At 41.7% G+C, this 27,064-nt stretch overlaps 1 protein-coding gene across 1 annotated transcript; it reads right to left on the bottom strand.

Moving 5' to 3' along the window:
- Nucleotides 1-538: 538 nt before the first annotated feature.
- SRSF4 (serine and arginine rich splicing factor 4) lies at nt 539-26,194 on the bottom strand. The gene is made up of 6 exons (XM_079776376.1): nt 25,858-26,194; nt 9,881-10,023; nt 8,897-9,009; nt 6,254-6,468; nt 2,976-3,065; nt 539-2,722 (listed from the first exon to the last, which is right to left on the bottom strand). Exons 1-6 carry the CDS (start codon nt 25,962-25,964, stop codon nt 1,891-1,893), a joined length of 1,500 nt encoding a protein of 499 aa, XP_079632502.1. The 5' UTR covers nt 25,965-26,194; the 3' UTR covers nt 539-1,890.
- Between the last annotated feature and the right edge of the window lie 870 nt (nt 26,195-27,064).

Genomic DNA, 27,064 nt, shown 5'->3' with positions numbered 1-27,064 from the left:
CTTAGAAATTCCATGTTTCCAAAACGGAACTCACTCACCTTCATCTTCCCCATCCTGGATGACCTGACACCTCCTTTCTGCAGGTCAATGGCTCTTCTCTTCTGTTCCCTGTGGTCACTGCCTTTGTTCAGGTCCAAATCAATCTGCAATTGCTGCGTCCCCCAAAGTGCTGGGTTCCCTGCAACTGATTGCTCAGATCTTCCTGCAGCACAGCTCAACCCGCATCCTCATGTCCAAATGTATTTTCCCCAACACTCGCAGGACAAAGGCCAACTCTCCCCTCCCGCCCCCATCTAGTATATCAAGCCCTCTGTTACCCAATCCATCTTGTCAAACTTGCTTTTCTTACCCCTATTCTCAAACTCCAGGTTCACTGGGGGCACCTTGTCCTATGCTTTCCCAATTACATGGTACTGCTCACAGAAGTTTCTTTCCACAGGAATGCCTTACACCCTCACATTTCCAAAGGTTCAGTCTAAAAGACATCACTGAATTCGGACGAGGTTAAAACCCCCTTCTCTGAATTTTCGCTTTATCCTGTTGGTGTTTTATCATTTACAACCAGATCACAAACTCCAGGAGGACAAGAAACACTCCTGGATTTGCCTTCTGATTGTGTCCGACAGGGTATGATCTAAGGTAACAGGATAGAATTGTAAATCTAGCCTCTTGTACACTGACAGGCAGCCGTCTGAAAAGTGGCTCTCTCCCCTAAAACTGGTGGTCATGGTCCTCTGGCTTCTCAACAGTCTCTCAAGGATGTAGACCAGATTGGAATCACTGTACCTCTGGTACCGCACACAGAACGGGGCCAGACAAGTAATGCAGAGAATGAGGGGTGAAGCTAATCCAGCAGTTTTTCTCCCTGGTTTCTTGATCCAAATCCTAAGGTGATGAGGCATGCAACTTCAGATTCATGGCCATTAGTTCAAACAGCTCAGAAGAAATTAATGAGTTCATGAAGAACTCATCTGGTGATTCTCCAAGTTCCCAAACTGATTCATTTCTCATCAGCTTGATCATATATGCTTAAGAGAGGAAGGACTATAAATTCCTAAGAAACTAAATTCTTTTATTCTGTTGGGTGAGAAAAATCCTTTAGGAAAAAGTATTGGCTCCCTACCCATGATCCTAAGAAACCAAAAGAGCCATTATACACTGAACTTTTTATGCTAAGAAAAGAGGTATCAAGAGAGATCAGAAAATACAACTTTGATTTAAGCACCATGAAATTTTTGTCAAGCAAAAATAGTCTTTATTCAAATTTAATGGAAACAGGGGTCACTATACTTTGCAAGACGGGGAAAAATAAAATTAAAAAAAATTCTTTTCTTTTCTTAATATAAAACAATATAATCACAATACCAGAATATGGAACTCTAGAGTTTGTTTCCTATGGGTTACTGCAGATATCAATTTTCCTTGACTGTGCTATTCACAACTTTGTAAGTCCAAAAATATGAAACCAAAGTGGTAGCAAACTTAAGACTTAGCACTTTCACTAAATGGCATACATCAAAGGGCATCAATTCAAGGGCAAAAATGGTTGAACTCACCATACCTACCTATGTCATCATTCCAGCCTTAGCCCCGTCCAGGTACTGAGCTCGCTGTAAGAAATGCCAGGCCTGAAAGCCAAGGCATTCTGGATACTCTACTGTGGACCAGGAGGAAAGGGGGTTTTCAAAGAGGTTGTTTTCAGTCGAGCAGGACGGCCTGGCGCCAGGAGGCTTTACGGAGAGGAAGCACTTAGATTTAACAATTGTAGACACACCATTAGGGGAGTTAAAAATGTACAGCAGTGACATATGTTCTACTTCAATCACTTGTGCTACGGCTACCAAACATGTACAAAACTTCTCGGGTAGTTCCAGCTGTGGTAGTAGCCAGTTAGGATCTTGAGTGGGATCTAGATCTAGACCGGGAAGGCGATCTGGATGCAGACCTGGATTTAGACTTGGACCGAGATCGGGTTTTTGAAGCGGACTTTGATCTGGAGCGTGATTCTGAGGGGAGGTTTGGTTTGGACTTAGAATTGGACCTTGACCGGGACCGGGTCTCCTGATTGGTGCTAGCATCCTTGCTCTCCCCTCCACCTTCCCTCTGGCCAGACTCAGACTTGGCACGTTCCCGCTCCTTTGACACCGAGCGGGACCGTGATCTGGACTGGGAGCGGTCGGCATCTTCCTTCTTTTTCTTCTCGCTGCTGCTGCTTGACTTGCTGTCTCGCTTGCTGCCATGTTTTCTGCTCCTCTTGCTCTTGCTGCGGCTGCGGCTCCGACTGCGGCTCCGGCTGCGGCTGCGGCTCTCCTCCCGGCTTCTCTTCCTCCCCTTCCTCTTGTCCTTGCTTTTGCTGCGGCTCCTGCTGCGGCTCCTGCTGCCTCCCTTGCTCCGGCTCCTGCGGGGGCCCTTCTCCTGACTCCGGCTCTTCTCCTTGCTCCTGCTCCTGCGCTTCTCCTCCTCCACTCTCCTCTCTTGACTCCTGCTTCGGCTTTTACTTTTGCTTTTATGCCGACTGGGACTCCTGCTCTTGGACTTCCCGGTATTGTCGTTGTTCTGAATCTTCTCTTCAACGTGGTCTTTACTCTTGCTGCGGCGCTTGTCCGCACTGCGGCTACGGCTGCGGCTCTTGTCCTTGCTGGGGCTGCGGCTTTTTTCCTTCTTGCTGCGGCTGCGGCTCTGACTGCGGCTGCGGCTCTTGCTCCGGGAATGGGAGCCAGACCTGAGGAGACAGTGATGTCAAAGTCACATACAACTCCATGCCTGATGCTAACCATCAGATGGAAAAGCCAAAGGGACGTGGAGCTTTGCCCCACAATATACTGCCTGGCCAACGACTGCTGAAGCCCCACGATTCCAGTCCAGATCTGGAGACACTGGCGTGAGACAAGCCTGGTAACACGATTGTAATCAATGTGGCCAATGGTATGGGTGTTTCCTGCCCAACCCCTCCACTTACACCAAGGAAGACCTACCTAGACCGAGATCTACTCTTAGAATGACTGCTTTTGCTGCTGCCACTTCGGCTTCTGCTCTTACGAGAATGCCTGCTTCGAGAGCGAGACCTGCAGAGAGAAAACATTAAAAAGTATGTTAGTAATACTTGCTGACAAAAGCCTAGAGAGGGACAGTCAACTAAGGCATTTTTTCAATAGAAAATTACGTACGGCACTGACTGTCCAGGCACAACGCCGAGAGGACTCTTCCTTGTGCTCTAGGCTCACAGATCAAGTTGCTCACAAATATCCCACCTGGATGGCTTACCTGAACCTGAGCAGCTCTAACTTTGAACTCCCTCTGCTGGGGTCCAACCTCATTTACCCACATCCTCATGCTAGAAACCACAGCAACCCACGACTCTTCTCACTCCTTCATCCTCTTACATATGATAATTCAGCCTCTTCTCCAGTCTATTCACCTCTGCCTCTGCCCCCTTCCCCTGGTCCCACAGCAGCTTCCCGGCATGCCTCCTGGCACACTTTTGCCCTTTACCCATCTAATCTATTCACCTCATGTGGACTCTCCTTATCATTGCCTTTTAGGTGCAGTGGGGGAAACAATGGATTCCAGGTATAGGGCAGGAAATGAATAAGAAATGGGCCCAGAACGTCTCATCATGATAGAAAGAGACAAACTTTCAGAGATTCCTGAGCACCAACATCCATGAAAGGATTCTTGCCAAAAATGTTGACCTGTATCTCATCTCATTGACTCCTCTTGTAGATCTAACTTCCAGATTACAGGAACTTAAAGGGATAAAGTTCAAATTCAATGATACCAAGAGGAAATAGGCAAATAAATTCAGAATGTGGGATAGTATTAAAAATCAAGAAAAGTAAATGTCACAGGGACAAGAAGGTAGGAAAACTGCTTCAGACCAAAGAGACCTAACCATCCCTTGCAATGCATGACAGTAAGACTAGATCCTGGTCAGGAAAAAACGCAGCTCTAAAGACATCCATGGAACAGCTGGGAAAACTGTAATATGGCCTGGACATTAGACAACTTTATAGTCACTATCAACGTTCTTAGATTAGAAAATAGAAGTGTGGTTATCCTCATTTCTTGGAGACAAATGCTTAAGTATTTAGGGGCCAAGTGTCATAATTTCTACAACTTCCTTTCAAACACTACGACAAAATAAATGCAGAGTGTATATAAATACACAGAGCAAAAAAGACAGAAGGCAAAATGCTAATGACTGTTGCTCTGGCTGGTTGCTCAGTGGTTAGAGGCCCCTAGTTCGATTCCCGGTCAAGGGCACACACCCCAGTTTCAGATTTACCAGCCCCGGAAGGCAACCAATTGATGTCTCCCTCTCATATCGATGCTCCACCCACCCCCCAACCTCCCTAGAAATTAATGGGGAAAAAATATCCTGGGATGAGGGTTAAAAAATAATAATAATTACTGTTGAAGCTGGAAGGTATATGGTGTTTGTGAACTATTCTTTCAACTTTATGTTTGAAAATAATCACAATAAAAAGTTTTGGGGATCCAGCCAGTGTGGCTCGATGGTTGAGCATCCACCTCTGAACCAGGAAGTCCCAGGTTTGATTCCTGGTCAGGGCACATGCCCAGGTTGTGGGCTCGATCCACAGTGTGGAGCGTTCAGGAGGCAGCTGATCAATGATTCTCTCTCATCGTTTATGTTTCTATCTCTTCCCTTCTTCTCTGAAATCAATAAAAATATATTTGAAAAAAGTTTTGAGAAATATTTAGTAAAGCATATTCACACAAAATCCAAACCAAACAAAAAGATACCGAAACAGGAGACAACTTGAAGAGCTCTCAATGACCAAAGACATAACATAACATTCTGAGCATAAAAAATTATGGCCGCAATAGATAAAACATTAAATATATAAACATCCAATTCATTCAAAATGATACTAAATGACCACCCTTATCATCTTTAGGAGTTACTAGGGCACACTTAATATTCTGAAAGATGGTAAATAAAAGTATCCAATTTTCAGTTTGCATTTCCTACAAAAACTACTTGAAGTATATAGCCTTTAAATACAGAAAGAATGAGAAAATTAGAAAGTCATCATTTTGTAACTACCAACGAATAGCTCTACGTAATAATTATCAATGATGCTAAAATTATGTGAAATGTTGATGCAGAACTTGATAATGGATGGTTCAAGCTGACAATGGAACCATCATTCAAAGTGGGACAGCCAAACACCACATAAGTGAGGCAACAGGAAGTACAAAGCACTATTTGTGAAGGACAACTGGATTTACTCTAAATGCCTCAACATCTAACAAGTTATAGGCAATATGGGGAATAAAATAAAGAAATGTGTTAACACCACAAGGACACAATTAGCAAAATCTCAACTATGGGAATATCTTCAAAACAGATAACCATTTCTTCAACAACTAAATGCATGGAAAATAAAAAAGGTAAAGGAGGACATAAAAGGAGAATTAAGAGCCCTAGCCGGTTTGGCCAATGGATAGAATGTTGGCCTACGGCCTGAAGGGTCCTGGGTTCGATTCTGGTCAAGGGCACATGCCAAGGTTGCAGGCTTGATTTCTAGTAGGGGGCATGCAGGAGGCAGCCGATCAATGATTCTCTCTCATCACTGATGTTTCTAGCTCTCTCTCCTTTCTCTTCCTCTCTGAAATCAATAAAAATGTATTTAAAGAAAAAAAGGAGAATTAAGAGACCTGATTGCAAGGGGTGGACCTAGTCTCTGCCCATCATCTCCAATGTATCCTTTAGAGCTGTTTCTACGATGGGTCGTAGGGAAGCCTTTGCCTGTTCTCCAGACTGGTGTGCTGTACATTTCCTTGGGCACACTTGGCACAATGCTCAATGCCTGTCTTCTCCACTGGACTGAGTGTCATGAGGGCATGGACTATATTTGCCTTGTTCACAAGTGCCTGGCCCATGTGCAGAGCAGCTGCCAAGTAAGACAAAGTCTCCACTCTTGAGTAGCTAGAGCACCTGGGAGAGTAACCACGGGACCAGTTAGTGGCCATATCTGCCCTCAGTGAGGGTATGATATGGGGGACCCAAGAAGAAATAAGAAGGTCACTGATTCCTGCCTCAAAGAAAGGACTTGACTTCTATTTGTATTCATAAGAGTTCAAGAGCTTTACAAATAAATATGTAGTTCAAAGTTCTGAGTTACTGAAGAACTATATTCCTGAGAATTCAACAGGAGAAAGAAAATGGATTATTTATACTCTCATTAATGAGTTTATAGCGAGCTCCAACACATGACATCAACAGTACCTGGAGTGACTCCGGCTCCTGGAGTAGGACCGGCGCCGTCTAGAACCAGGCTTGTCTTCGACTAATCTGATTTTTCTGCCATTGACTTCAGTTCCGTCTAACTTTTCCAAAGCTCTTTTCATATCGGAGTAAGACACAAATTCAATCACCCCTTCATTTTTGCGTCCCTTGTGAGCATCTGCATATGTCACTTCTCCTGCCTGACGCATATAATCCTAAAAGAAAAAGAAAATCACTGATTAGGTTAAGACACATTTTGTTAAGGCAGCTAATGCAATCACAGTAATGAAAGTTTTCCCTTTTAGGAAGAAATGCTAGCTTTCCTCAGAATAAAGTTTATTCTTAAAACAGTTACATCTACACCCTGGCAAGTTTTCTCAGTGGTTAGAGCGTCAGCCCACGAACGAAAGGGCAGTACCTGGGTTGCAAGTCTGATCCATGGCCCCGGTAGGGGTACATACAGGAGACTACCAGTTGATGTCTCTCTAACCCCCTTACTCCCCCCGCTTCCATCCTCTCTCTAAAGATCTATGGAATAAAATATTCTTGGGTGAGGATTAAAAAATAATAAATAAATAAAATAAAATATTTACATCTGCACACCGACCATTTATTGAGGTTCCTCTTAAAGCATCAGGCATTAAGTAGATGGTAGAGATAATGAAGATTTAACTGTTCTTTTATAGGCCCAGTGCACGAATTCGTGCACCAGTGGGGTCCCTCAGCCTGGCCGGCGCCCTCTCACAATCCAGAACCCCTTGGGGAATGTCAGAGAGCTGGTTTCAGCCCGATTCCCGCAGGCCATGCTTAGGGACCCCACTGGTGCACAAATGCGTGCACCGGGCCTCTAGTATGCATATAAGGTCTTTGGTTAATCTCTTCCCGCCCCCTCTCCCTTCCCTCTGAGATCCGTAAGTCTGTTCCATGTTTCCATGCCTGTGCGCTGAGTGTCTGCCCCCTAGTGGTTAGTGCACGTCATAGCGGATGGTCGCTTAGGCTTTTATATATAGATAGATAGATAGATTATGTGTAAATACAAAAATTTTTAGTTAACTATCACTTCCTAAATTTTATACTGGCATGTTCTTTGTTTATATACACTTTAGAAGCTCATATCATTACATTTAAGTTGGGAGTTTTACATTTCATTATAAATTCTTGTTTGAAAACATGTTGAGGGGAATTTTTTTTTTTTTAAAAGATTGCAGCCTGGCTGACATGGTTCAGTGGTTGAGCGTTGACCTATGAATCAGGAGGTCACCATTCAGTTCCTGGTCAGGGCACATGCCCGGGTTGTCGGCTTGATCCCCAGTATGGGGTGTGCAGAAGACAGCCAATCAATGATTCTCTCTCATCATTGATGTTTCTACCTCTCTCCCCCTGAAATTAATAACAATAAAATATATAGGCCCGGTGCACGAAATTCGTGCACGGGGGTGGGGGTGGAGGGTGGGAGTGGGGGTTGGGTATCCCCTCTTAGCCCAGCCTGCACCCTCTCCAATCTGGGGATTAAGCCTAAACCAGCAGTCGGACATCCCTCTCACAATCCTGGACCGCTGGCTCCTAATCGCTCACCTGCCTGCCTGCCTGGTTGCCCCACGCAGCCTGCTTGTTCAGTCGTTTGGTCGTCCCTCACTAACTCCCCTGCCACCTGGTCGTAGGCAGCCATCATGTCAGGGTGTGAGGGTTAATTTGCATATTACCTCTTTATTATATAGGATATAAAAGACTGGGGAGTCTAAATATACTCAATTCACTTTGCTAGAGATGACTTGTTTAATGATGGACTAAAGATGAGAAGCAAGATAGAAAACTTTGAATACCCTTTACCTTTCTTCTAAAGACCATCCAGATTAAGACACTACCATTAAGCTTTCCTTCCCTATGAAGGTTAAAAATGAACACTGTTCTCAAAGAATGAGCTGGGATCAGTACACCGGATTTTAACTTTAAAACTTTTTCAGGATGAATAATCCATGAAAAATAAGTAAACCTTATGAAAAAACATGGGTCAGGTAGTCATATTTACCAAAGAGGATCTATACTGCAAGCTGTATATTAAAACTAATGTTGCAGAAAACACTGGTGGTTTCAACTTTTTCTTTAGTTGAAAAAAACTACATTGGTATCTCTCTATAACAGCAATTTTCAACTGATATGCCACAAGAATTTTTAAAACATGCAATACCTGACTATTTAGTCAGGGGCACTGACCTCTTTTCCCTTAGATTGTCAAATAAATAAATGAATAAATGACAACAGCCAACTCAACAATAGCCATTAGATATGAATGAATCAAAGTTACACCTATTTTTTTTCAGATCTGCAAATACATAGTTTATGTGTACATGAGATGTAAAAGATTGAAAATCACTATTCTATAACATTCTCTGTGAAGAAAAATTTCATATGACATAGATTGTTTTTAGAGTGATGGTCCCATAACAAATAGTGGTAGTGAGATTCTGATGTCTTCTGTACTCTTATGGAACCTTTAATTGGAGAATTTCCAAATGCTTTGAGAAAACTTTCAAACATATACCATCACTGCATTCTGTGTATGCCTGGGTCTGCATAAAGTTACCTCTGTCCCAACATTAACTCCTGCCCAACCTTATCCCAGAAGGTTAGTAGGGTCCAAACCTTTAGGTCTTGCCAGCTGCATCGACTTGACAAATTTTCCACAATAAGTCTGTATTCTGTGCGAGTAGGAGGGCCATATTTATCTCGGCCACTTCTTCTATAACCATATCCACCTTTGGAAGGTTCAAATAGATAAGGTTACTTCAGTGGAGGAAAAGGAAAAAATGCTATAGCATATATTTCCCTTAAATATTCCATTCACCCCCATCCCAAATAGCACATATATTTTAACTATATCCCCACCCTCAAATCCAAACTAGATTTTTTAAAAAAGCAATCAACTAAACATGAAAATTTAATTTACAAAGTTGTAAGTATATATCTCATTAATATTTATATTTAAAAGATCATGCATAAATTAAAAACTATTAACAATTTAGAAATAAGTAACCAAATTACTAAATCAGTTACTGGTGTTACTCACAGTGATTAAAATTTTTGTGAATATTTTATATGATAAAAAAAAAAAGATTTTCAGGCACCTATTTCAGTTTAATCTCATCTGTGTCTAACCCTTGGGATCCTCACCACCCAGGTCTAATGGGGAAAGGTTGCGGTCGTCACATGGCTTCCTGTTTTTGGTCAGCCAAGGGCCACAATGGTTCAAAGAGCCACGCATGGAAAGGTAACCCAAGGTCAGCAAATGGAACAGGCAGTCATCTTAGCCTCAAAGGATTCTTTTAATTAAAACATTGAGGTCTTTGTTAAATCTATGTTAAACAATTGCATTACAGAGAAAAACAAAACAACAACACAAACACACATCATTATACATATTTATAAAGTATTAAAACAAGAAATTTATGCCATTAAAATTAAACATCAAATATATTTATTTGCAATTTTACATTTTAAAAGATACATATTTTAAAAACAAATGGCTTAAATATCAATACATTTCCATGTAACATTCATTAATTACTTTTAAATTAACATTTAGTAACAAAGGCATGTCACTGATACAAATGCCCTTTAAATGCTTACTGCGTCCAGAACCGTAACTGCCATCTCGACGTGGGCCGCGGGCATGCTCAACTATTACTCGCTCACCACAAAGGTCTTTGCCATTCAATTCATAAACAGCATCATCTGCATCTCGCAGATCATCAAACTCCACAAACCCATATCTAGAAGAGAGCAAACAAAATCCTGGTTGGCACCATCTTGACATCCAGCTTCATTACACTGAAGAGAAAGCAATGAGTTCATGCTTAGCAAAGGTTAGGTGGGGTTTGCAAATTAAAGATCAACTTCCTCTTCCCTTTCGCAGAAACCACTTTGCTTTGTGCCAACAGGTTAAGGAGACTTCTCAAGGCAGACTCCTGTCTTTCTAGTAGGAAGCTGACTAAATATAGAGACCATTTCTTTAGTTCTCCAGTAGTTGGTGGCAACTACAAATACCTCCACAGGGATGCTTGATATAACATATCAAAATATCACATAAAACTCTTCGATTAGATCTACATTCAGACACTGTGTCTTATATGTTGAATCATGTTTGGAATAACATACCAGGTTAAAAAATAATCTCAAAACTCCTTGATGAAAAAATTATTTAAAATGTTTCTTTTCCTCTACCTAAAGGAATTAGTCACAAATGAATAAATGTTCTAGAAATTACCAGTGAGAAATATTCCGAACTCTTCACTTCCTCGCAATATTCCAAATTCATTTTCATGAGGTTTTAGGTAGGCTGGAATTCTCTAAAACCTATCTACAGCTGTGCACACTTCTATACAAACTATTGTTAGAAATTTCCCAGCAAATAGGTTTGGTGGTTTAGCACATACCAGAAAGAAAACAAACTACCCCCCCCCCCCAAATTCTATTAATGCCTGTTAGAGAATACAACATAAAACGAAAGCACAAAATCTGTAAGATACTTATAAGCAAGATGAAACAAACTGTTATCAATGAACTTGTAGTTTGGTCTATGACAGCTGTGAAAAGTCTAGCTTTGTGACCACTGCTTACATCTAAAAACCAAAACCATCTTAATGATCATATCTGATCACAAAGGAACGTTACCAGCAGTGTCTTTAAACTCTAACAAAGTTGGGCACATAGGCAAACTTACTAGTAGTGTTTCTCTGCGTTTAAACATACTGGAACTAAAAACGAATTACAAGATTTGCTACAAGTTCATCCAGCCTGACCAAAATGATTCCAGCTTCTTTAACATGTAATGCTATATATACTAGGCAACATGTTAAGTAAGAGAACTGAGTTTTGCAGAATTCTTTCTTTACTAAAGAGTTCCTTTCCGGCAAGAGTCTCTCAAGGTGACAATGCACAACTTTGGAGGGTTCTTTATGCTGAAATGGCATTCAAATGTTGAGTCACTAAATCTCAACTCCCTTAAAAAATGTAACACAGACACATCCAGCTGTTTAATGGGAAATGTTTTGCAGTAATGCAACTCAGAAACCACCTGGCTCCCTTCATGGGCTATGAAGTCTTTAAAACATGGTTTCATAATTCCATGGGCTAGAATTTGAGCAGCTTAATATGAATGACATTGAACTTGAGGTAATATTTGACAGAGCAGGTAAAACCTTTCCAAATCAGTGACTTTCTATGTTAAAAAGTGCTTTAGTCACTAAAAATCTCTAGATCATATACTGCTGCTGCTTTTTCCTTCCCAAAGTAGAGTGGGTCATGAGGAAAGTTATACTATTATTTTTAGAGAAACAAGTTTGAAAAGCAAATAAAAAATCAAATCTAACTATTTTCTCTTTGGTTTATTTCTAAATAGATAATAAAGTACCCCCCTCTTCTCAAAAGAACCTTCCTTAATTTAGCTGTCAAGACTTGTCATAGGTCTGCTTTGCCCACAGCATCACTGCTCTTGGCATCATGGGAGCCTGATGCTAAGTATAGAGGGATGGGAGGAAACACTCAACATGGGCACGATGAAATGGCCTCCACACCCCTCTGGCTCGGCACCATTCAATGACCCCAACTCATTAATGTGATGCCAGAAGGAAAACAATGACTCCTAAAGATTAAATAAATAAGAGGAACATCTAAACAGTTCTGTTCAAAATAATAAGGTCAGAGAATGCAAGACCCTATGCTCTGCAAATCTTCCAAAATAAAAAGCCAAACTTTTGTTAACAAATGATGTGTGTGAGACCTATGTGGCAATGCATTCTCCCAGACTCAGAGACCACCCTGTGCATGCTCATTCTGTTCCAAGGCTTACCTGCAGAACTCATCTATCGTTAAAGGGAAAGTACGGACAACCTGTTAAGTGGAGGCACATGATCTACAAACAAAGTTGATGCTCAAAGACAGACCCATCTTTTTTGCAGCTGCGGCTGAAGGAAGGCATACCTTGTCAATAAAATTCTTCCCTGAGTTGTAGGGATTCATTTGTGTTTTTAGAGGATAATGGCCCCTATAGTCCTTAATATTTACTTCTAAAAAGTCCCAACAGGTGGGTCACATAGTAGCCATATTTTTGTGGGCTATCCAAGTTACTTAGTAAAATAGCTGACTTATGATCAAATTTACTTCACAGAAAAATTTAGGTTACTACTCTATGAAAAGCCACAAAACCTATTTGGAACATTTTAATGTCAAAGTCCTGTCCAAGGATAAATGAGGTACCTGTCACTTCTCTCTGCCACTGACATATTGGGTGGTTTGGAAGATTAAATCAAGTATCTTTCTATAACCACAAACCATACCTGAAAGGGACTCCTGTGCTAAGAGCAAAGACCAGGTCAATACGGTTGCTTCTAACACATTACTGTTTGTTTAGATCTGCTTTACTCAAAGAATGACTTACTTCATTCAATAAAGTGAAAGGGTTCCCAAATAAAGCAAGAAGACTACATATTAACAATAAAATGTTACTTAACATTTAATTTCCATATGCTGGGCAATGTTATCTTATTTACTATTCATAATACCTAGAATCAGGTCTATTATCCGTTTTATAGATGAGGAAACTGAGGCATATTGTAACTATTAAGACTGCAGAAGCAACAACTGGCCTAGGTTCTAGTCCTAGTTCTGCTATAAATCAACTCTAAAAAGCACATTTAAGTAATTTTATTTCTCTTGGTCTAATTTATCTGTGAAAAGAGGGAGGTGTACTATGTATGTCTAACGTTTCTTCTAACATCAGAAGTATGACACATAAAAGTTATTCCTCCTCTGGCTTAATGATGGAATGATGGGATAATTTAAACCAATATGGTAGCACCAGAGGTATACAAGAGTAACAGATGGACAGGGATAAATTTAATTTTTACCATCTAAAATACCTTTTAAAGCTACTGTATGGGTCCCAATTTTAGTTTTATTTAAATATTTTAACTGTCTCTGAAATTTTAGTGCCTTCTAGAAAGTAAAGAACTCTAAGTCCACCTTAATATCCCCTTGTGCTTTGCATAAAATAACATGAAATTAATCTCTGCTCCCCCAAAGTACTCTCCTTTTGATACCTTTGTCAGAGGAAGGAGTGATGTTACACACGTGTGTACATATCTCTGGTGTGACCTGAGAATAAGCCTCACAAGAACACAGCCCAACAGATGATACATTTCTGAATTCTAGCTGCAGACACCCTTCCTCTTCCGCTCTATTAAAAACAAAGACCATCTTTCAATAATTCTAGTATGAGAATAAAGAAGGTGAAGGAATTCTGGAGACTGAATCTAAGACAAATTTAAAAATCCCTCTATGGCAGAGATTGATAAGAACAAAAAGCTCCCAATATTCCTCCTCCTGCTGGACTCCCAGGTGTCACATCTCTCAACCTTTCTCCCCTATGCCTGTGTGAAAGAGCAAACAGCATGGCCTAATTATTAAACTTACTCTAGTTAACAATTAAAAGAAAAACTACTTTCTTCAACATTTCTCTGCTACTGCCTTTTCCCAAACTCCTTTTCTCAGGATCATGTTTCATCCAGACAGATGGAGTAAAAAATGATGGGAGGGAAGTTCCTGTTATTTTCTCCCTAAAAAAAGTGGACAGCATGATTCTTAGCAAGTATAGACAGGTATCTGGAAACCACAAACAAATGGCACACAGAATGATGTGGGCTGTTCTAAACTTTAGTCCATTCTTCAAATTAACAATGCTATGGTCTTCCTCATTTACACCTAATGTACTGCTCAGGCTATCAGTCAGAACGTTGAAATGCTAGAACTGGAATGACATGTTTTTCAAACTAAAGTACTCCAAAACTTCAATTTTAGAAGAATTCACTGAAGAAGAGTTATCACCTGAGCTTGTGTTATTACTAAATAGGCTTTCTGTGATCCTAATAACCTATACCAATGGTCCCAAATACCATTCTGCATGTTCCACCGAAGAGAATGTGGAGTAGAGCTCACCCCTTTTGGAACAGCTTAGGGTCATCTGTCTTCCAAACATCTTCTCTGAAGAGGGAGACTGGAGAAAAGTCCTGTCTGAAAAATTGTGAGCATGACTCGCTCTGGAGATAGGCTGATCAGTAGCTAACTGGTCAGGGATTGACTAAGGGGACGCTTGATACCAGCTAACTGATAGGGAGTGGATATGGGGAGCAAGGGAAAGCAAGCCTCCATGCGTGTGCCTGAGATCACCCACCAACACTGCTCACACCAAGGGGCATGCCTTGGATGTTCTCGCTACAAGAAAAATTTGCCCCTTTTCACAGTGGATCTCTGCTCACCTTTGTCCTAAAACTGTGCCACATGCTTTTCTTTGTATGTGGACATGACAGTCCTCAGCCAACCATCAGCAGGATGTGAGTTTTGTTTCCCAATGTGGTGAGCCATTCCCACATTCACTCATTTTCCTTGTAAGAACCGAACCTCTCCATGGCTGGTCAGGATTAGGGATGTTGCTGTAGCCAAGGAAAAATTTTCATCTGTTGAAGTTAACCCATGGGTTGCCTTGAACCCTTAAACTAGGGTCAATAGCACTGTACATTAAGGGCAGAGCCCTTAAATCTACCCTGAAAGAAATGGCATTTAGTGAACAGGAATTAAATAGCTTTCTTTAAAAGCACTCAGTGTTGGACCTATGCTTCAGCCAACCTGGTGTTTGAAATGAAAAACGGTAGGACACACTGATAGGAGAGTGATAATAATTAAAAAAACATAGTAATTCTTGCTGCCTGCTTAGAAAACTGCAGAGATACTTCTGCAACCAACTCTCCAGTGCTCAGGTGAGGCCAACTTGGACAAAAGTCTGTGAGTGAGAACTGTAACATCTCCAGATCCCAGAGGTCTGCTGCATTCCAGGGGAGCAGTGGTCAGGCCTCCAAGTAGAGCCAGTGTCACATTCCCTTCTTTGGCTCACTGACTATGGTGGCAATTGGACTTTCCTGGTAAGAGGGTTCGTTATAACCCACAACGAGGAGCTGCTACTACATGAAGTAGGTTCCTGAGATCTTTTCCTAATTTGAGACAGGAAGGAGGCTGCTCTGGGCATTCTGGCCTTCCCTTCTTTAGCCTCAGAGGAGGGAGGGCCATCAAGGCCACCCGGAGAAGGTGGATGACTTACCCGTGCTCACTGAGTGGCAGAGCTGGGGTGCGACTTCAGGGCTCACCAATACCCAGTCTGGGGCTCTTTTCACGTCGGCAAACGGGCAGTTCCTGCACACCAAGAGCTCTCTGATCAGAGCTGGTGTGGACTCCTGGTCTGCAAACGCTGGCCACAGCTCAGTCTGCACTTGATTTTTCCCCACCTTCAAAGAAGAAAACCTACCTCATGATTTCTCTTCTGGATCCCTGACCATCTAATTCACTCCCCAAACCTTGTAATCTACCTTTGACTATTCCTCTCTGGTTGCCCATTCAGTCTATTGCCTAGTTCTATAATTTTCTCACTGTTGGGCCCTCAGGACTCTTCCTGTTTTGATCAACTTACTTAATGCTAAGATATGGCTATTTTTTTTTTAGTCAACTTGTCTCTTTACACGTAGCAGGGAAAGTCAGCTACCTTATCATTCTTTTGCTCAGAGGTCTATAATGACTCCTAAATATCTGTTTATGCCATTCTCTAAACTTGGAATGCCTTGATTACACAAGGTAAATAATATCAATCTTCTTCCATATACTCTCTCATGAGTCTCAGAAATTTGGCGGATTCCAATTATTTTAGCACTTTCTTTAAAGTTTCAACACGTCTATTCAGTTTTATGTTTCACACAACGTTTTTGTGGCCGTTCAAGCCTTGTTCTTTTTTCTTTGTGCTTATCCTCTCATTTGATTATGAGCTCTTTAATAAAAACAGCAAAGGTTAATATTTAGCATAGTGACTGGCACACTGTAAATAATTATTCATGTTTCATTCATTCCTCATATCATAGATGCAGAGTATATTACTACTACTTCTCCCATTTTACAAATGAGAAGACTGAGGCTTGAAGAGGCTAAGCAACTTGCTCATTGTCAAGGTGCTCATATGTGGTATAGCTAAATTTGAACCCAGATCCATCTGACTCTAAAACCCAAGCTCTTAACCACAAGGTTACATTGCCTTCATAAAGGCAGCTGCTTCCCTCCCATAGTTCTGAGTATAAACCTTTCCATTCAACAAATGCTGCTGCTTGGCTTGACAATCGAACTTCAGATAAGCCAGGCTGTATTTCGACAGACTGGGTAGTCTCCAGAGTAAAAAAATAAATTTATCTCAGGCAGGGTGAAACACCTCTAAGCTTGGGGAATATAACAACCAGGTTACTTTCACTCTTGTCTTTTGGTTCCCATTAGCCAGTGTCAGCCATCTGGTCCTTCCGAAAACATGTGTGGGTTCAGAATATAACAGACTAGAAGAATAGAGGAAAAATAAGATTATTCTGTGCCATACCCATTCTGGAGGTCCCATATCAACCCCCAGAATCTATCTTTGATTTTAGGCTCAGTAAAAATTAGACTAACATAGAGACATTAGAGAGTTGGGCCTAGAGGTGGTAGATGTGAGTGGATATTGACAATATTATGTATTTAAGAATGCATTTAATTAGTTTTGTAAGGGATGATAACTGGGACCAAAAAAAAAATAAATATAAGCATGAATAATGAAGGAAAATGGACCAGAAATCAAAGAATATTATAAGGTTTACAGATCTCCAACTATACAGGAATTATAGTAACCAGAAAATACTTTGCAAATAAGCATGTAAGATCTGACTGAATTTCAACTACGATTAACATGACTACTACGCCCAAATTCCTTTTTAATAATTTTCACAACTTTGATGCTTACAGTAATCTCACAGATGAAGAAACGAAGACTTACAGCAGTTAAGTAACTTGCAAGGCTACCCAACACCTGGGATTCTTCAAATCTTGGTCTAACACTCTATCACCATGTTCTACTATCTCCTACACACCCAGAGAAAGAAGTGGTCCATAAGAGCAAACACAATTTGAGAAATACAAGTTCTAGAACACAGAAAATCAGTTTCATCAAATTATGTGCTGTGGGTGACAAATGCCCACATGAATATTAGCATCTTATAAGAAAAATTAAGTGACAAAAAATACCGTATCTGGCCCAGTGGTGTGGCTCAGTTGATTGAGCGTTGACCCACGAATCAGGCAGGAGGTCACGGTTCCATTCCCAGTCAGGGCACATGCCCGGGCTGCGCACTCAATCCATAGTAGGAGGCGTGTGTAGGAGGCAGCCGATCCATGATTCTCTCTCATCACTGATGTTTCTATCTTTCTCTCTCCCTTCCTCTCGCTGAAATCAACAAAAACATATTAAAAAAAACCACAAAACCATTTCTGCATCTGCTGTGTACTAATACTAGTAAGTTGAAACAATTATTCTCTAGGCTATTAGTAGAACCAAACCTATAAATTAACTATTAAAATGTTAACACCAGTCTAGGGAAACAGAGAAAGGTTTTCATCAAACCATGAAGAAAATACCAGCCCATTTCTAAAGGATTATTCTAAAGGAATATTAACATACTGGGGTGAGGAAAATAGAATAGAAACAATCACTATCCTAAAAACTACGCAATAAAATACAGTTCCTCCAGCCTGTATTTTATAGTTCCTCCAGAATAGGAGGTAGAGGAATATGCATCAAATTCAAATTTATTTTTACTTTATAACTGTCCTATGCACCTATCTGCCAATTTGTTTCAACTATCCAAAACTGTTTTAAAAAATTAACTAAGGTTGCCAAGCCATTTCACTTTTACTAGGTTGCAGTTATATTTCTATCCTACAAAATGGGACTAAGCTCAGAAAGCAGCAGACCTACAAATAATGTGTAGATCAAATGATCACAACCAGAACTTCCAAAATAAATGTTGTTATTTTGACATTTTAAGTCAACATGGCTGCTTTCCTTAAATGGGGGGGTTAAAAAGGGAATGCAAACACAATCACACTTGTGTCCATTTCCATTTTCAGACACTTATCAACATTAAGTATAAGTGAAATTAGAAAGTCTACAAGAAAAGGGGGTTAACTATTTCCTGCTGACACACTAAAGTTCATGAAGACTCAATCACAATTATAAACAATTAAAAAAAACCTCAAGAGATGAAAGTCATATAACCAACTTAATATAAAGCTCTTGGGACATAAGACAGAATTACTGTTACTTGTACATGATGAAAAATAAAGTTTTACATTCAACAGACAGCACGACCTGATTCCACACCAAAGATACAAAGAAAACCAGTTCCTACTTCTAAAGACACTATGAGTGGGGTGACAGGTGTTAAAGCCTCTGATAATAGGTTATGCCTCTGGGACCATCTTGGCTGTTCTCATGTCCCTCAATTGCCCCAATCCCTGGGCTGCAGTCAGTTGCTTTTGCATTTTTATTTTTGGTTAAAGATGACACTCCCTATGTTATTTCTTGGGGATGCCCTTCCCCTGAAATTGGCCATTTAATATTTTAATGAAATTATTTTAACATTAATGGATTGCTTCATTTTATCCACATGAAATAACATTTCTCTAAATCAGTGCTTTTAGTCTGTGTTCCTGACTCCCTTGCCTGAGACTCCTGCTTGGTTCATTCCTGAACATTGAACTCAAACTCCCTCCTTTCAGTCTCTGCCCTTTTTCTAGGTCTTAGAGGTCTTTGCCCCCATCCTCCAATCCTGGCATCCAGGGCTAAAGACATGGTTGGGGGACTCGGATGAGGGATAACAAGTATCCTTAAAGTGCTTCTTCAGGTATCATCATTTGCAGTTCAGAGACCTCTAGACTTCCATCTCAATACAAAGAAAAAGGTCATGGAGGGCATTTCCTCAAATATGGGCATGTAAATTCTGATCCCTCCCCTTCAGGATACTCCAAGACCAGACAGCCCTAGCAATGCTAACAGGACAGAGGTCATTTACAGCATTTACTCGCACAAATCCTGCCCAGGTTGGCCATAACAATGCTGATACTACTGCATAGCTCTTCAAAGAGTAGCCTGAGGTGGAGAATCACCAGCAGTCTGTCCAGAGCCCATGGCATAAAAAGTACCACCTGTCATATTTTTGGCAGCTACTTGTCAGCTTGTTGGAAGCCTCTGCCAAGAGACTAAAGGCTGAACAAGTTGTGGAACCTGAACCACCTTCTCACCCTTGGAGACAAGTCCCAAAAGGACAGGACAGAAGCATCTGGAAACAAACAGCGAAGCTTTGACGGACACTCCCATGCTCTATCTAGTCTGATGAATAGGGAAGATTTTCAGTTTCCAGAATTGTCCATAACTCATTCTGTAACCATGGGCCAGTCACTAAATCTCCCCATGCCTCAGTTTCCACAACAGTACAAACTAGAGACAACACTTGTTTGTAAAGTACTTTGATATAATCAGTTGAAAAAAAGAAATAATACAAACATACACTGTTAATATATTCTAGTTTTAAAATTCTAGTGTTAGCTTCCAGATTTCTAAATACCACATCTAACAGTATTCTGTCAGATGCTTGGAGTACCTTTCGTCTGAGGAGCTCAAAGGACAGTTTTCTATTTAGGTTATTTGGAAGCACCCAAAAATACTGGTAACCCAAAGCATATTTTATCTAGTCTACATCCTGTGCCTATCTTTTAAGAAGAGACAAATACTTCACATGGCCCTTTTATTCATATGCTACCTCAACGAGGAAGGGAGGAACAAGATATTAAACCAAGGAATAGGGGTTTAAAAAATAACTCGTCCAAATAAAGATAATGTTCATTCAGATCACAAACTGGGGAACCAGGACCATGGAGTGGAAGTGTTGAGCCAGGGCAATTTATGCTAGTAACACATTTGGTCAAAATTGCAGTATGGTATTGTCTCCTGGCAGTGATTTATCAAAACGACAAATTTAAAAAATTACCCATGTCTTTGGAAAAATAAAGTAACACTTATTTTTTTGGAAGTAGGATGACTTCAACAAGAGACTTCAGTACAAACACAACTTGGTCACATTTGTATTGGTCACACTACCAATAAAACCATAGACTGATATTTAATCCATAGTCCTATTTTTCATTATGTCTTATTTGCTTAAGAAAAAGTTCTTGGTTAAAACACACAAGACCCTTTCACCCGTTTAATCAGCCAAATTTTAAACGACATGGATGCTCAATGCTGGTGAGGCTGCCAGGAGGAAAAGTTATTTGGCTGTATGCACTGATAGCCTAGAAAATGTTTATTCTTGCTGTGACACATGAATTTTACTTCATAGAATCTGTCCTAAGAAATGACAAAAATGCAAACAGTTTTATGTACATATCCACCACAGGGTTATTTTTAACAGCAAGAATTTAGAGACAACCTTGGAGTAATGGAGGGGTAAATCATGACACAGCCATACAATGGATTCTATGCAGTCATTAAAATAATGTGCATGAGAAAGATTTTAATGTAATAGAAAAAATATATGAGAAAAGTTAAGTAGAAAAAGTGGGACATAAAATTGCACACAAGACCATGCCTATGTTAAAAGGATTTTTAATATTTCTTTTCTTTGTGTTTTTGGTATTGTTTAAATTATCTACCACAAACTTATTTTCTAATCAGCCGAAAGTTTATATAGTCAGAAATAAATGTGGTATTTTGAAGTGTTAACTTTAACTATGCTTAAACAGTTGTTCAAATACTCCTTTAAAGAAATCTATGTTTTAAATCTTAGATAATCATAAAATTAATCCAGAACCAAACTCCTTACTTTTCTTAAACATTCAAAGCCTGGGACTGTGTGGGTTCAAATGTGACATTTTGAGGGCAGAACTGCCCAAGAACAAAAAAGTGGTGGGGTCCTTAAAGGGAGAGTGTTTTTCTTTTGTCATTCTTGTCACCCATTAATTGTATCATTACCATAAAAAAATAAAACACTTATCTGCTTTTTGGTGATGGATAAAGGTAATCTCTCATATGATTAAGAAACTAACAGGTTCAATTAATCTGAAACCGATTCTTGGAACATTAAACTAATTATATTTCCTTTATCACCCTTTTAAGAGAAAAGACGAGAAAACAGAAGCTCCCGTCAATTCTGTCAAAAGATAAAATCCTTGCCCTAGCCGGTATGCTTAGTGGATAGAGCGTTGGCCTGTGGACTGAAGGATCCTGGATTCTGATCAAGGGCACATGCCTGGGTTGGGGGCTCGATCCCCGGGGGGGAGGGGGAGGGGTGTGCAGGAGGCAGCCAATCAATGGTTCTCTCTCATCATTGATGTTTCTATCTCTCCCTCGCCCTTCCTCTCTGAAATCAATAAAAAAATATATATTTTAAAAAAGATAAAATCCTTCCTGGGGTTGGGAGTGGATATCCATAAGACAGTAATTCTATCTTATGTTCTGGGGTTGGTGGAGATTCATTTTAGTATCTGAGGCCTAACAATACCCACAGTGATCAGAGACACTCATTGAAAAAGTCTGAACATATTTAAAAAATTAAATAAGGTACCTTCTACTTGGAGGAATTTTTAACAAGGGTGTAAACAAAAACTTTCTGCTAATATTTAGCTATTGTGAAAATTCAATTAAACAGACCAGGACATCTCCTAAAAATTCTGGCTATTTACAATTTCACTGTAATATGAAACACAGGTTCTGAATTTATAGCCAAACTTCCTTGGAGAGTTTTAATTCATGCCTTTAACAAACTTAAACAAACAACAAGATAAAAACAACCACTTCAATGATACCGGTCAGCTACTAGGCAAGTAAAATAATCTCAAAAAAAAAATAAAATAAAAAAAATCTCAGAATGTGATAAATTTTATTCATTAACTAAAATATGGAAAAATTAAGATATAAGGATCTATGATTAAAACTACAAGATTTTGTGGCAATAGAAACTACTGTATCAAAAACACTTTACACAGAGACAATGATTTTATTATTACCTAGAGGCCTGGTGCACAAAATTTGTGCACGGGGGCGGGGGGTGTCCCTCAGCCCAGCCTGCACCCTCTCCAATCTGGGACATCCCTCTCACAATCCAGGACTGCTGGCTCCCAACTGCTCGCCCCTAACTGCCCTCCCCTGCAGGCCTGGTCTCCCCTAACTGCCCTCCCCTGAAGGCCTGGTCCCCCCCAACTGCTCTCCCCTGCAGGCCTGGGTCTCCCCCCAACTGCCCTTCCCTGCAGGACTGGTTGCCCCCAACTTCCCTCCTCTGCTGGCCTGGTCACCCCTAACTGCCCTCCTCTGCAGGCTTGATCGCCCCAACTGCCCTCCCTTGCAGGTCTGGTCCCTCCCAATTGCCCTCCCCTGTTGGCCATCTTGTGTCCACACGGGGGCAGCCATCTTGTGTGTTGGAGTGATGGTCAATTTGCATATTACTCTTTTATTAGATAGGAGGATAAATAAAGCCCACAGGACTCACAAATAATCAAGGACAGTGAAAGTTACCTCGGAGCTTGAAGGCTATACTTTAAACAGGTGCTGCTAATACTGTTGCTTCCTTGGCTCCCAGGGTGACTACTGCTGGAGTTAGTGTGGCAGGTGTGAATGTAGAATCCACCTAAGGAGATTTGGAGTGGTCTCTATGGTCCTGGGAGAACTACATCATGTTTATGGTCCTAACTGGAACCATCCTCCTAGGAGTTCTCTAAAACAAAGGCCATCTAGATTAAGGTGGCCTGGTACAATGAACTACTGCACACATACTCTTCTCCAAATCCCAAGGGGGCCCATAAACGCCTCTCCTGGACACTAAAATCTCACATGGAGAGCTCATTTGCTTCCTCATTTAGTCAACTTTCTATTATAGCAGTACTTTATGCCTGTGTAATTAATTCTGAACTTTACCCTCAACCATTCAGCTTAACTTATCTGTCAACTGATATATCTCCCTTCTACAAATGTGAACTCTTCAGCAATTCTTAAAAACACTATCCACCCAAAATCTGCTTTTGAGTTTCAATTACTAATAATCACAATCCAGATATGTTCAGGAATACTTCTCAGGGAGACAGATCTAGTATCCTTCTTAGTTTCCAGGACTATAAGGTTATACATGTTACTATATTATGCCATCTTTTCCTTTTGTACCCACTTCTTCCTTTCAGACTCCTCTGCACTTTTGCCATCTTGTCCAAATAATTCTTGCTTAAAATATATCTATGCCATTGGTCCTCGGCTCAGTCATTTTCCTCTGTAATGACTCCTGAATGCTGCCAGGTGTACTTGCTTGGTGATGGTCACACCATTCTTCAAATCCCTGAAACGACTTCCTATTCCTCATTTCAACCTTCACTTTCAATCACAGATTTCATGCACATCAGTTTCCCCAAAGAGATCTAGAAATTTAGGGTTCTGGAAGAATCTGCCCTTCCTCTTATCCCAACATTTCCAGGATTGCTCAATTTTCCCCTCCAGAGCCTTTGAATTCCTAATCTATAATTTTGAATTTAAGTGTAAAGTCTTATAGTTGTTTCTGTTTTATGTTGTTAAATTTCTACATCCTTCATGGGATTCAATCCAAGCCAGACTTTTTATTACTTCTCAAAATTATTCCTTATTGGACCACCTCCTCATTATCCGTTATGACACACTATTCCCAGACACTTCTCTTTCTCCATTGCAAACTCTGGTCAATCCATTCTTTAAAGCACATTTCAAACAACCATTCCAAGTTTTACATGTCTGAGTTTAAAGTGAGAGCAAACATTTCTTAACTCAAAGTATACATTTTATAACCATGAACACTTTATTTAAGAATAGAATTCTTTTCTGCCGCCTCCCCAATTCATTTAGCACAGTAGCAGGCATCCTGTTGGTGGGTTATCAACATATTTGTTCAATTAACCAGTTTTCCCATTAATATCAACATTATGTCCTGCTCACTATCACTTGAATAACCTTAAAGAGACCTCACCAAACATGCTTCAAACTAAGATGTCTCCTAAAGATCACAGTCAAATCCGTGATTATAGCTACCATCTATAGCCATGAGCCAAATGCTTTACAATTATTATCTCTAATCTTCCTGGATGAGGAAACTTAGAATATGGGAAGTAACTTGCCACAGATAGTAAGTAGTGAAGCTAAGATTTGACCTAGGTTCGGTCTAGTTTCAAAACCAATGCTTTTCCATAAAATGTAGTTATTCTGTCAACTTATTTGGGTTCTGAAGAAAACTTGGAATTTTAACTTGAACTCTCAGGTATATATGTATCACAGTAACAACTGCCCTCCCCTTATCTAATAGATTCCTTAAGAACTGAAAGCTCTGTTGTACAAAATGAATACTCTTCTAAGTCCTTTACTCTAAAAGAGATCAGTATTCACACTAAACAATTTATTGAGGACATTTCCTTCGTAAGAAGGTGATTCTTCCTAACGATCAATTTGAAATGACTTTAAAACCCAGTCAACAAATGGAGTATATGGTAGCTACCAATTTTCTCAAATATGCAACTTATATTTAGATATCTTCCCTAACTTCTCAAGTGTCAGCTGCTAGTATTATACTGGGGAGTAAATTGTAGCCACATCAGACCTGTTGCAAAGTAGGTCTTAAAAAAAAAAAAGTCAAGAGTGCCTCTTAACACCAAGGTTCAGGACTCTAAAATGTTCCCCTTGCTCCTTTTAATTTCTTTGAAGTCCTACCTAAATTTCCTGGTTCTGATAGTTTTTTTCTGTTGAATATATTCTCCAGACCGGACTCCTCAGCTGTTTTCCCTGAAACATGTAGACCCTGCGGGCCCTGCTCTGCCAAAACAGATAAGGAATACAAGTAACAGACCACACACCCAGGGGGCAGTAAGCTGTGGTCTCCGTCTACATCAGCTAGTTGCCGCACAGACTGGCCTGGGTGGCCACTGTTCTCCAACAAATTCTACAACGACAAAGCAATTTTTTGGCAAGCTGGAGAACAGAAACCACAGCCTGGAAACCGTGCGGAGTCTTAAAGACAATGAGTTAAGACGTTAATTTACCCATGCGGAGGGAACGGTGAAGGCTTTCAGCACCGCAAGACGATACTTTCGAAACTTGTCACTAGACTACTCAAACCGGAATCTCCCGCCCAAAAAAAGTGTGGCACATGGTGAGTCTAAACCAGGCCTCTCTAGAGCGTGCAGCGCCGGGAAAGATGCGCTGTGGCCGTGTGATTCACTGGACTGGGGAAGAGGTGAAAAGGGGGCAGGAAATCCTGTCTATTTCCAGCAGCCCGTGGCGCGGGGAAGGTCGGTCTCTAGCCGGAGAAAAACCGGGCTCCAGCCCCAGGCCTGGGAAGGAAAAGCCCCGGCCTCCTCGGCGCCCTGAAGCTGTGCACTCCCGCCTGGAGCCCAACCTCTCTCGGGTTTTCCTTCCCCCCGTCCCACTCGTAGCCTCACCATTGCTCCCATTTCCCTCCACCACCCCCACCTGCGCAGGCGCAGTGGGAACCCGGGCCTACCCGTGCCCCCGAGGCGCCGCGACTATGGCGGAGCCGGAGCAGGCCGGCAGCAGCTTCGCTCCGGGCTGGCGTCCCTCTCCCGTCCCCGCGGCTTCCCCCCCACAGCCGGGGCCCTGTCCCCACCCGGGCGGCCCCCTCTTGCGCCCTCCTCACCCGTTCTTCAGATCCACCTCCAGAATCTTCCCGTAGCCCTTAAAGAAGCGCTCCACATCGCGCTCCCGGGCCTGGTAGCTCAGGCGGCCAATGTACACCCGCGGCATCCCGGCAACGGCGGCAGCTCGGCCTGGCCCCAGCCCCCTTAGGCGGCGGCCGGCGGAACGAGATCGCGGCGACGGCAGCAGCGGCGACGGCGGCAACGGGCGGGCGGCGAGACCGACGCAGCCGAACCCGAGCGACGTACGCGAGCACGCACTTGACGGGCGCGCGCTTCCCGTCTCCCCCGCCCTCCCCGCAGGCGGGGGGGGTAACGGGAGGGAACGCGCGTTCGCTTCCCGCCCAGCCGCGGTGAGGGCGGGGCTTGCCAGGGGTCGCGCAGGCGTGGGGCGGGGCCAGGTGATGGATGGGCGGCACAGGCGGCGCGGGGGGCCCCGCGGCCCCCCCCCCCTCTCCCGGCACGTCCTCTCGCGAGCTCGCCGTCGCGAGGCCTGCGGCGCCTACCGCCGGCGCCGGCTTTGCCCTTTGGGCGGAAGTGCCCGCGCTTTCTCACCCGCCCGTCCGGCGTTCCCGTTTTTGTCTTTGGAACCGGGAGTGGTTCCCGTTAGAGCAGGAGCTTTGGAGTTAAACCCGCTCGTATCTGTGACCGCGGGCTCCCTGGGCGCCGCCTCTCTGAGCCTCGCTTGTCTTCTCTGTGAAAGGGGATAGAAATTCCAACCTGCCGCGTTGTCTTGAGAATTACTACGTAAAGCCCTTTGTACTGCCCCAGCACATCAGAAGTGCCCAGTAAACAGTACCAATATGATTTTAAAAATAGGACAGTTTGCTTCAATAGGAGCCGTGTGGGAAGTGGAGAAAGCTGGCGCTTTGGAGCGAGATTAGGCTTGACATTGACTACATGACCTGGCCAATTTAACCTACTTTATAACTTGTAAAATTAGAATAATTTATCCCATCTCAGTGGAATACCAGCATAACTAAATGGGGTGGTGTATGCGAAGAGCTTGGAACAGAATCTGGAACGTGGTGGGAGCTCAGTAAACATTGGTTCCCTTCTCACTAACCCAGTTTACCTAGAACCCCAAGTTTTTTCCTCCTGTTTGTATTTATTTTTTTAAAAATATTTTGCAACTGTAATTCATGAACTGATTCAAGTGATATACAAAGAAAAGTCTTCCCATCTCTCCTCTGGTTGCCTAATTTCCCT

The sequence above is a fragment of the Cnephaeus nilssonii genome (genome assembly GCF_951640355.1).
Source record: "Cnephaeus nilssonii genome assembly, chromosome: 7".
NCBI classification, from domain to species: Eukaryota; Metazoa; Chordata; class Mammalia; order Chiroptera; family Vespertilionidae; genus Cnephaeus; species Cnephaeus nilssonii.
The sequence above is the reverse complement of the archived record's forward strand: the minus strand, read 5'-3'. Positions and strand labels throughout refer to the sequence as shown.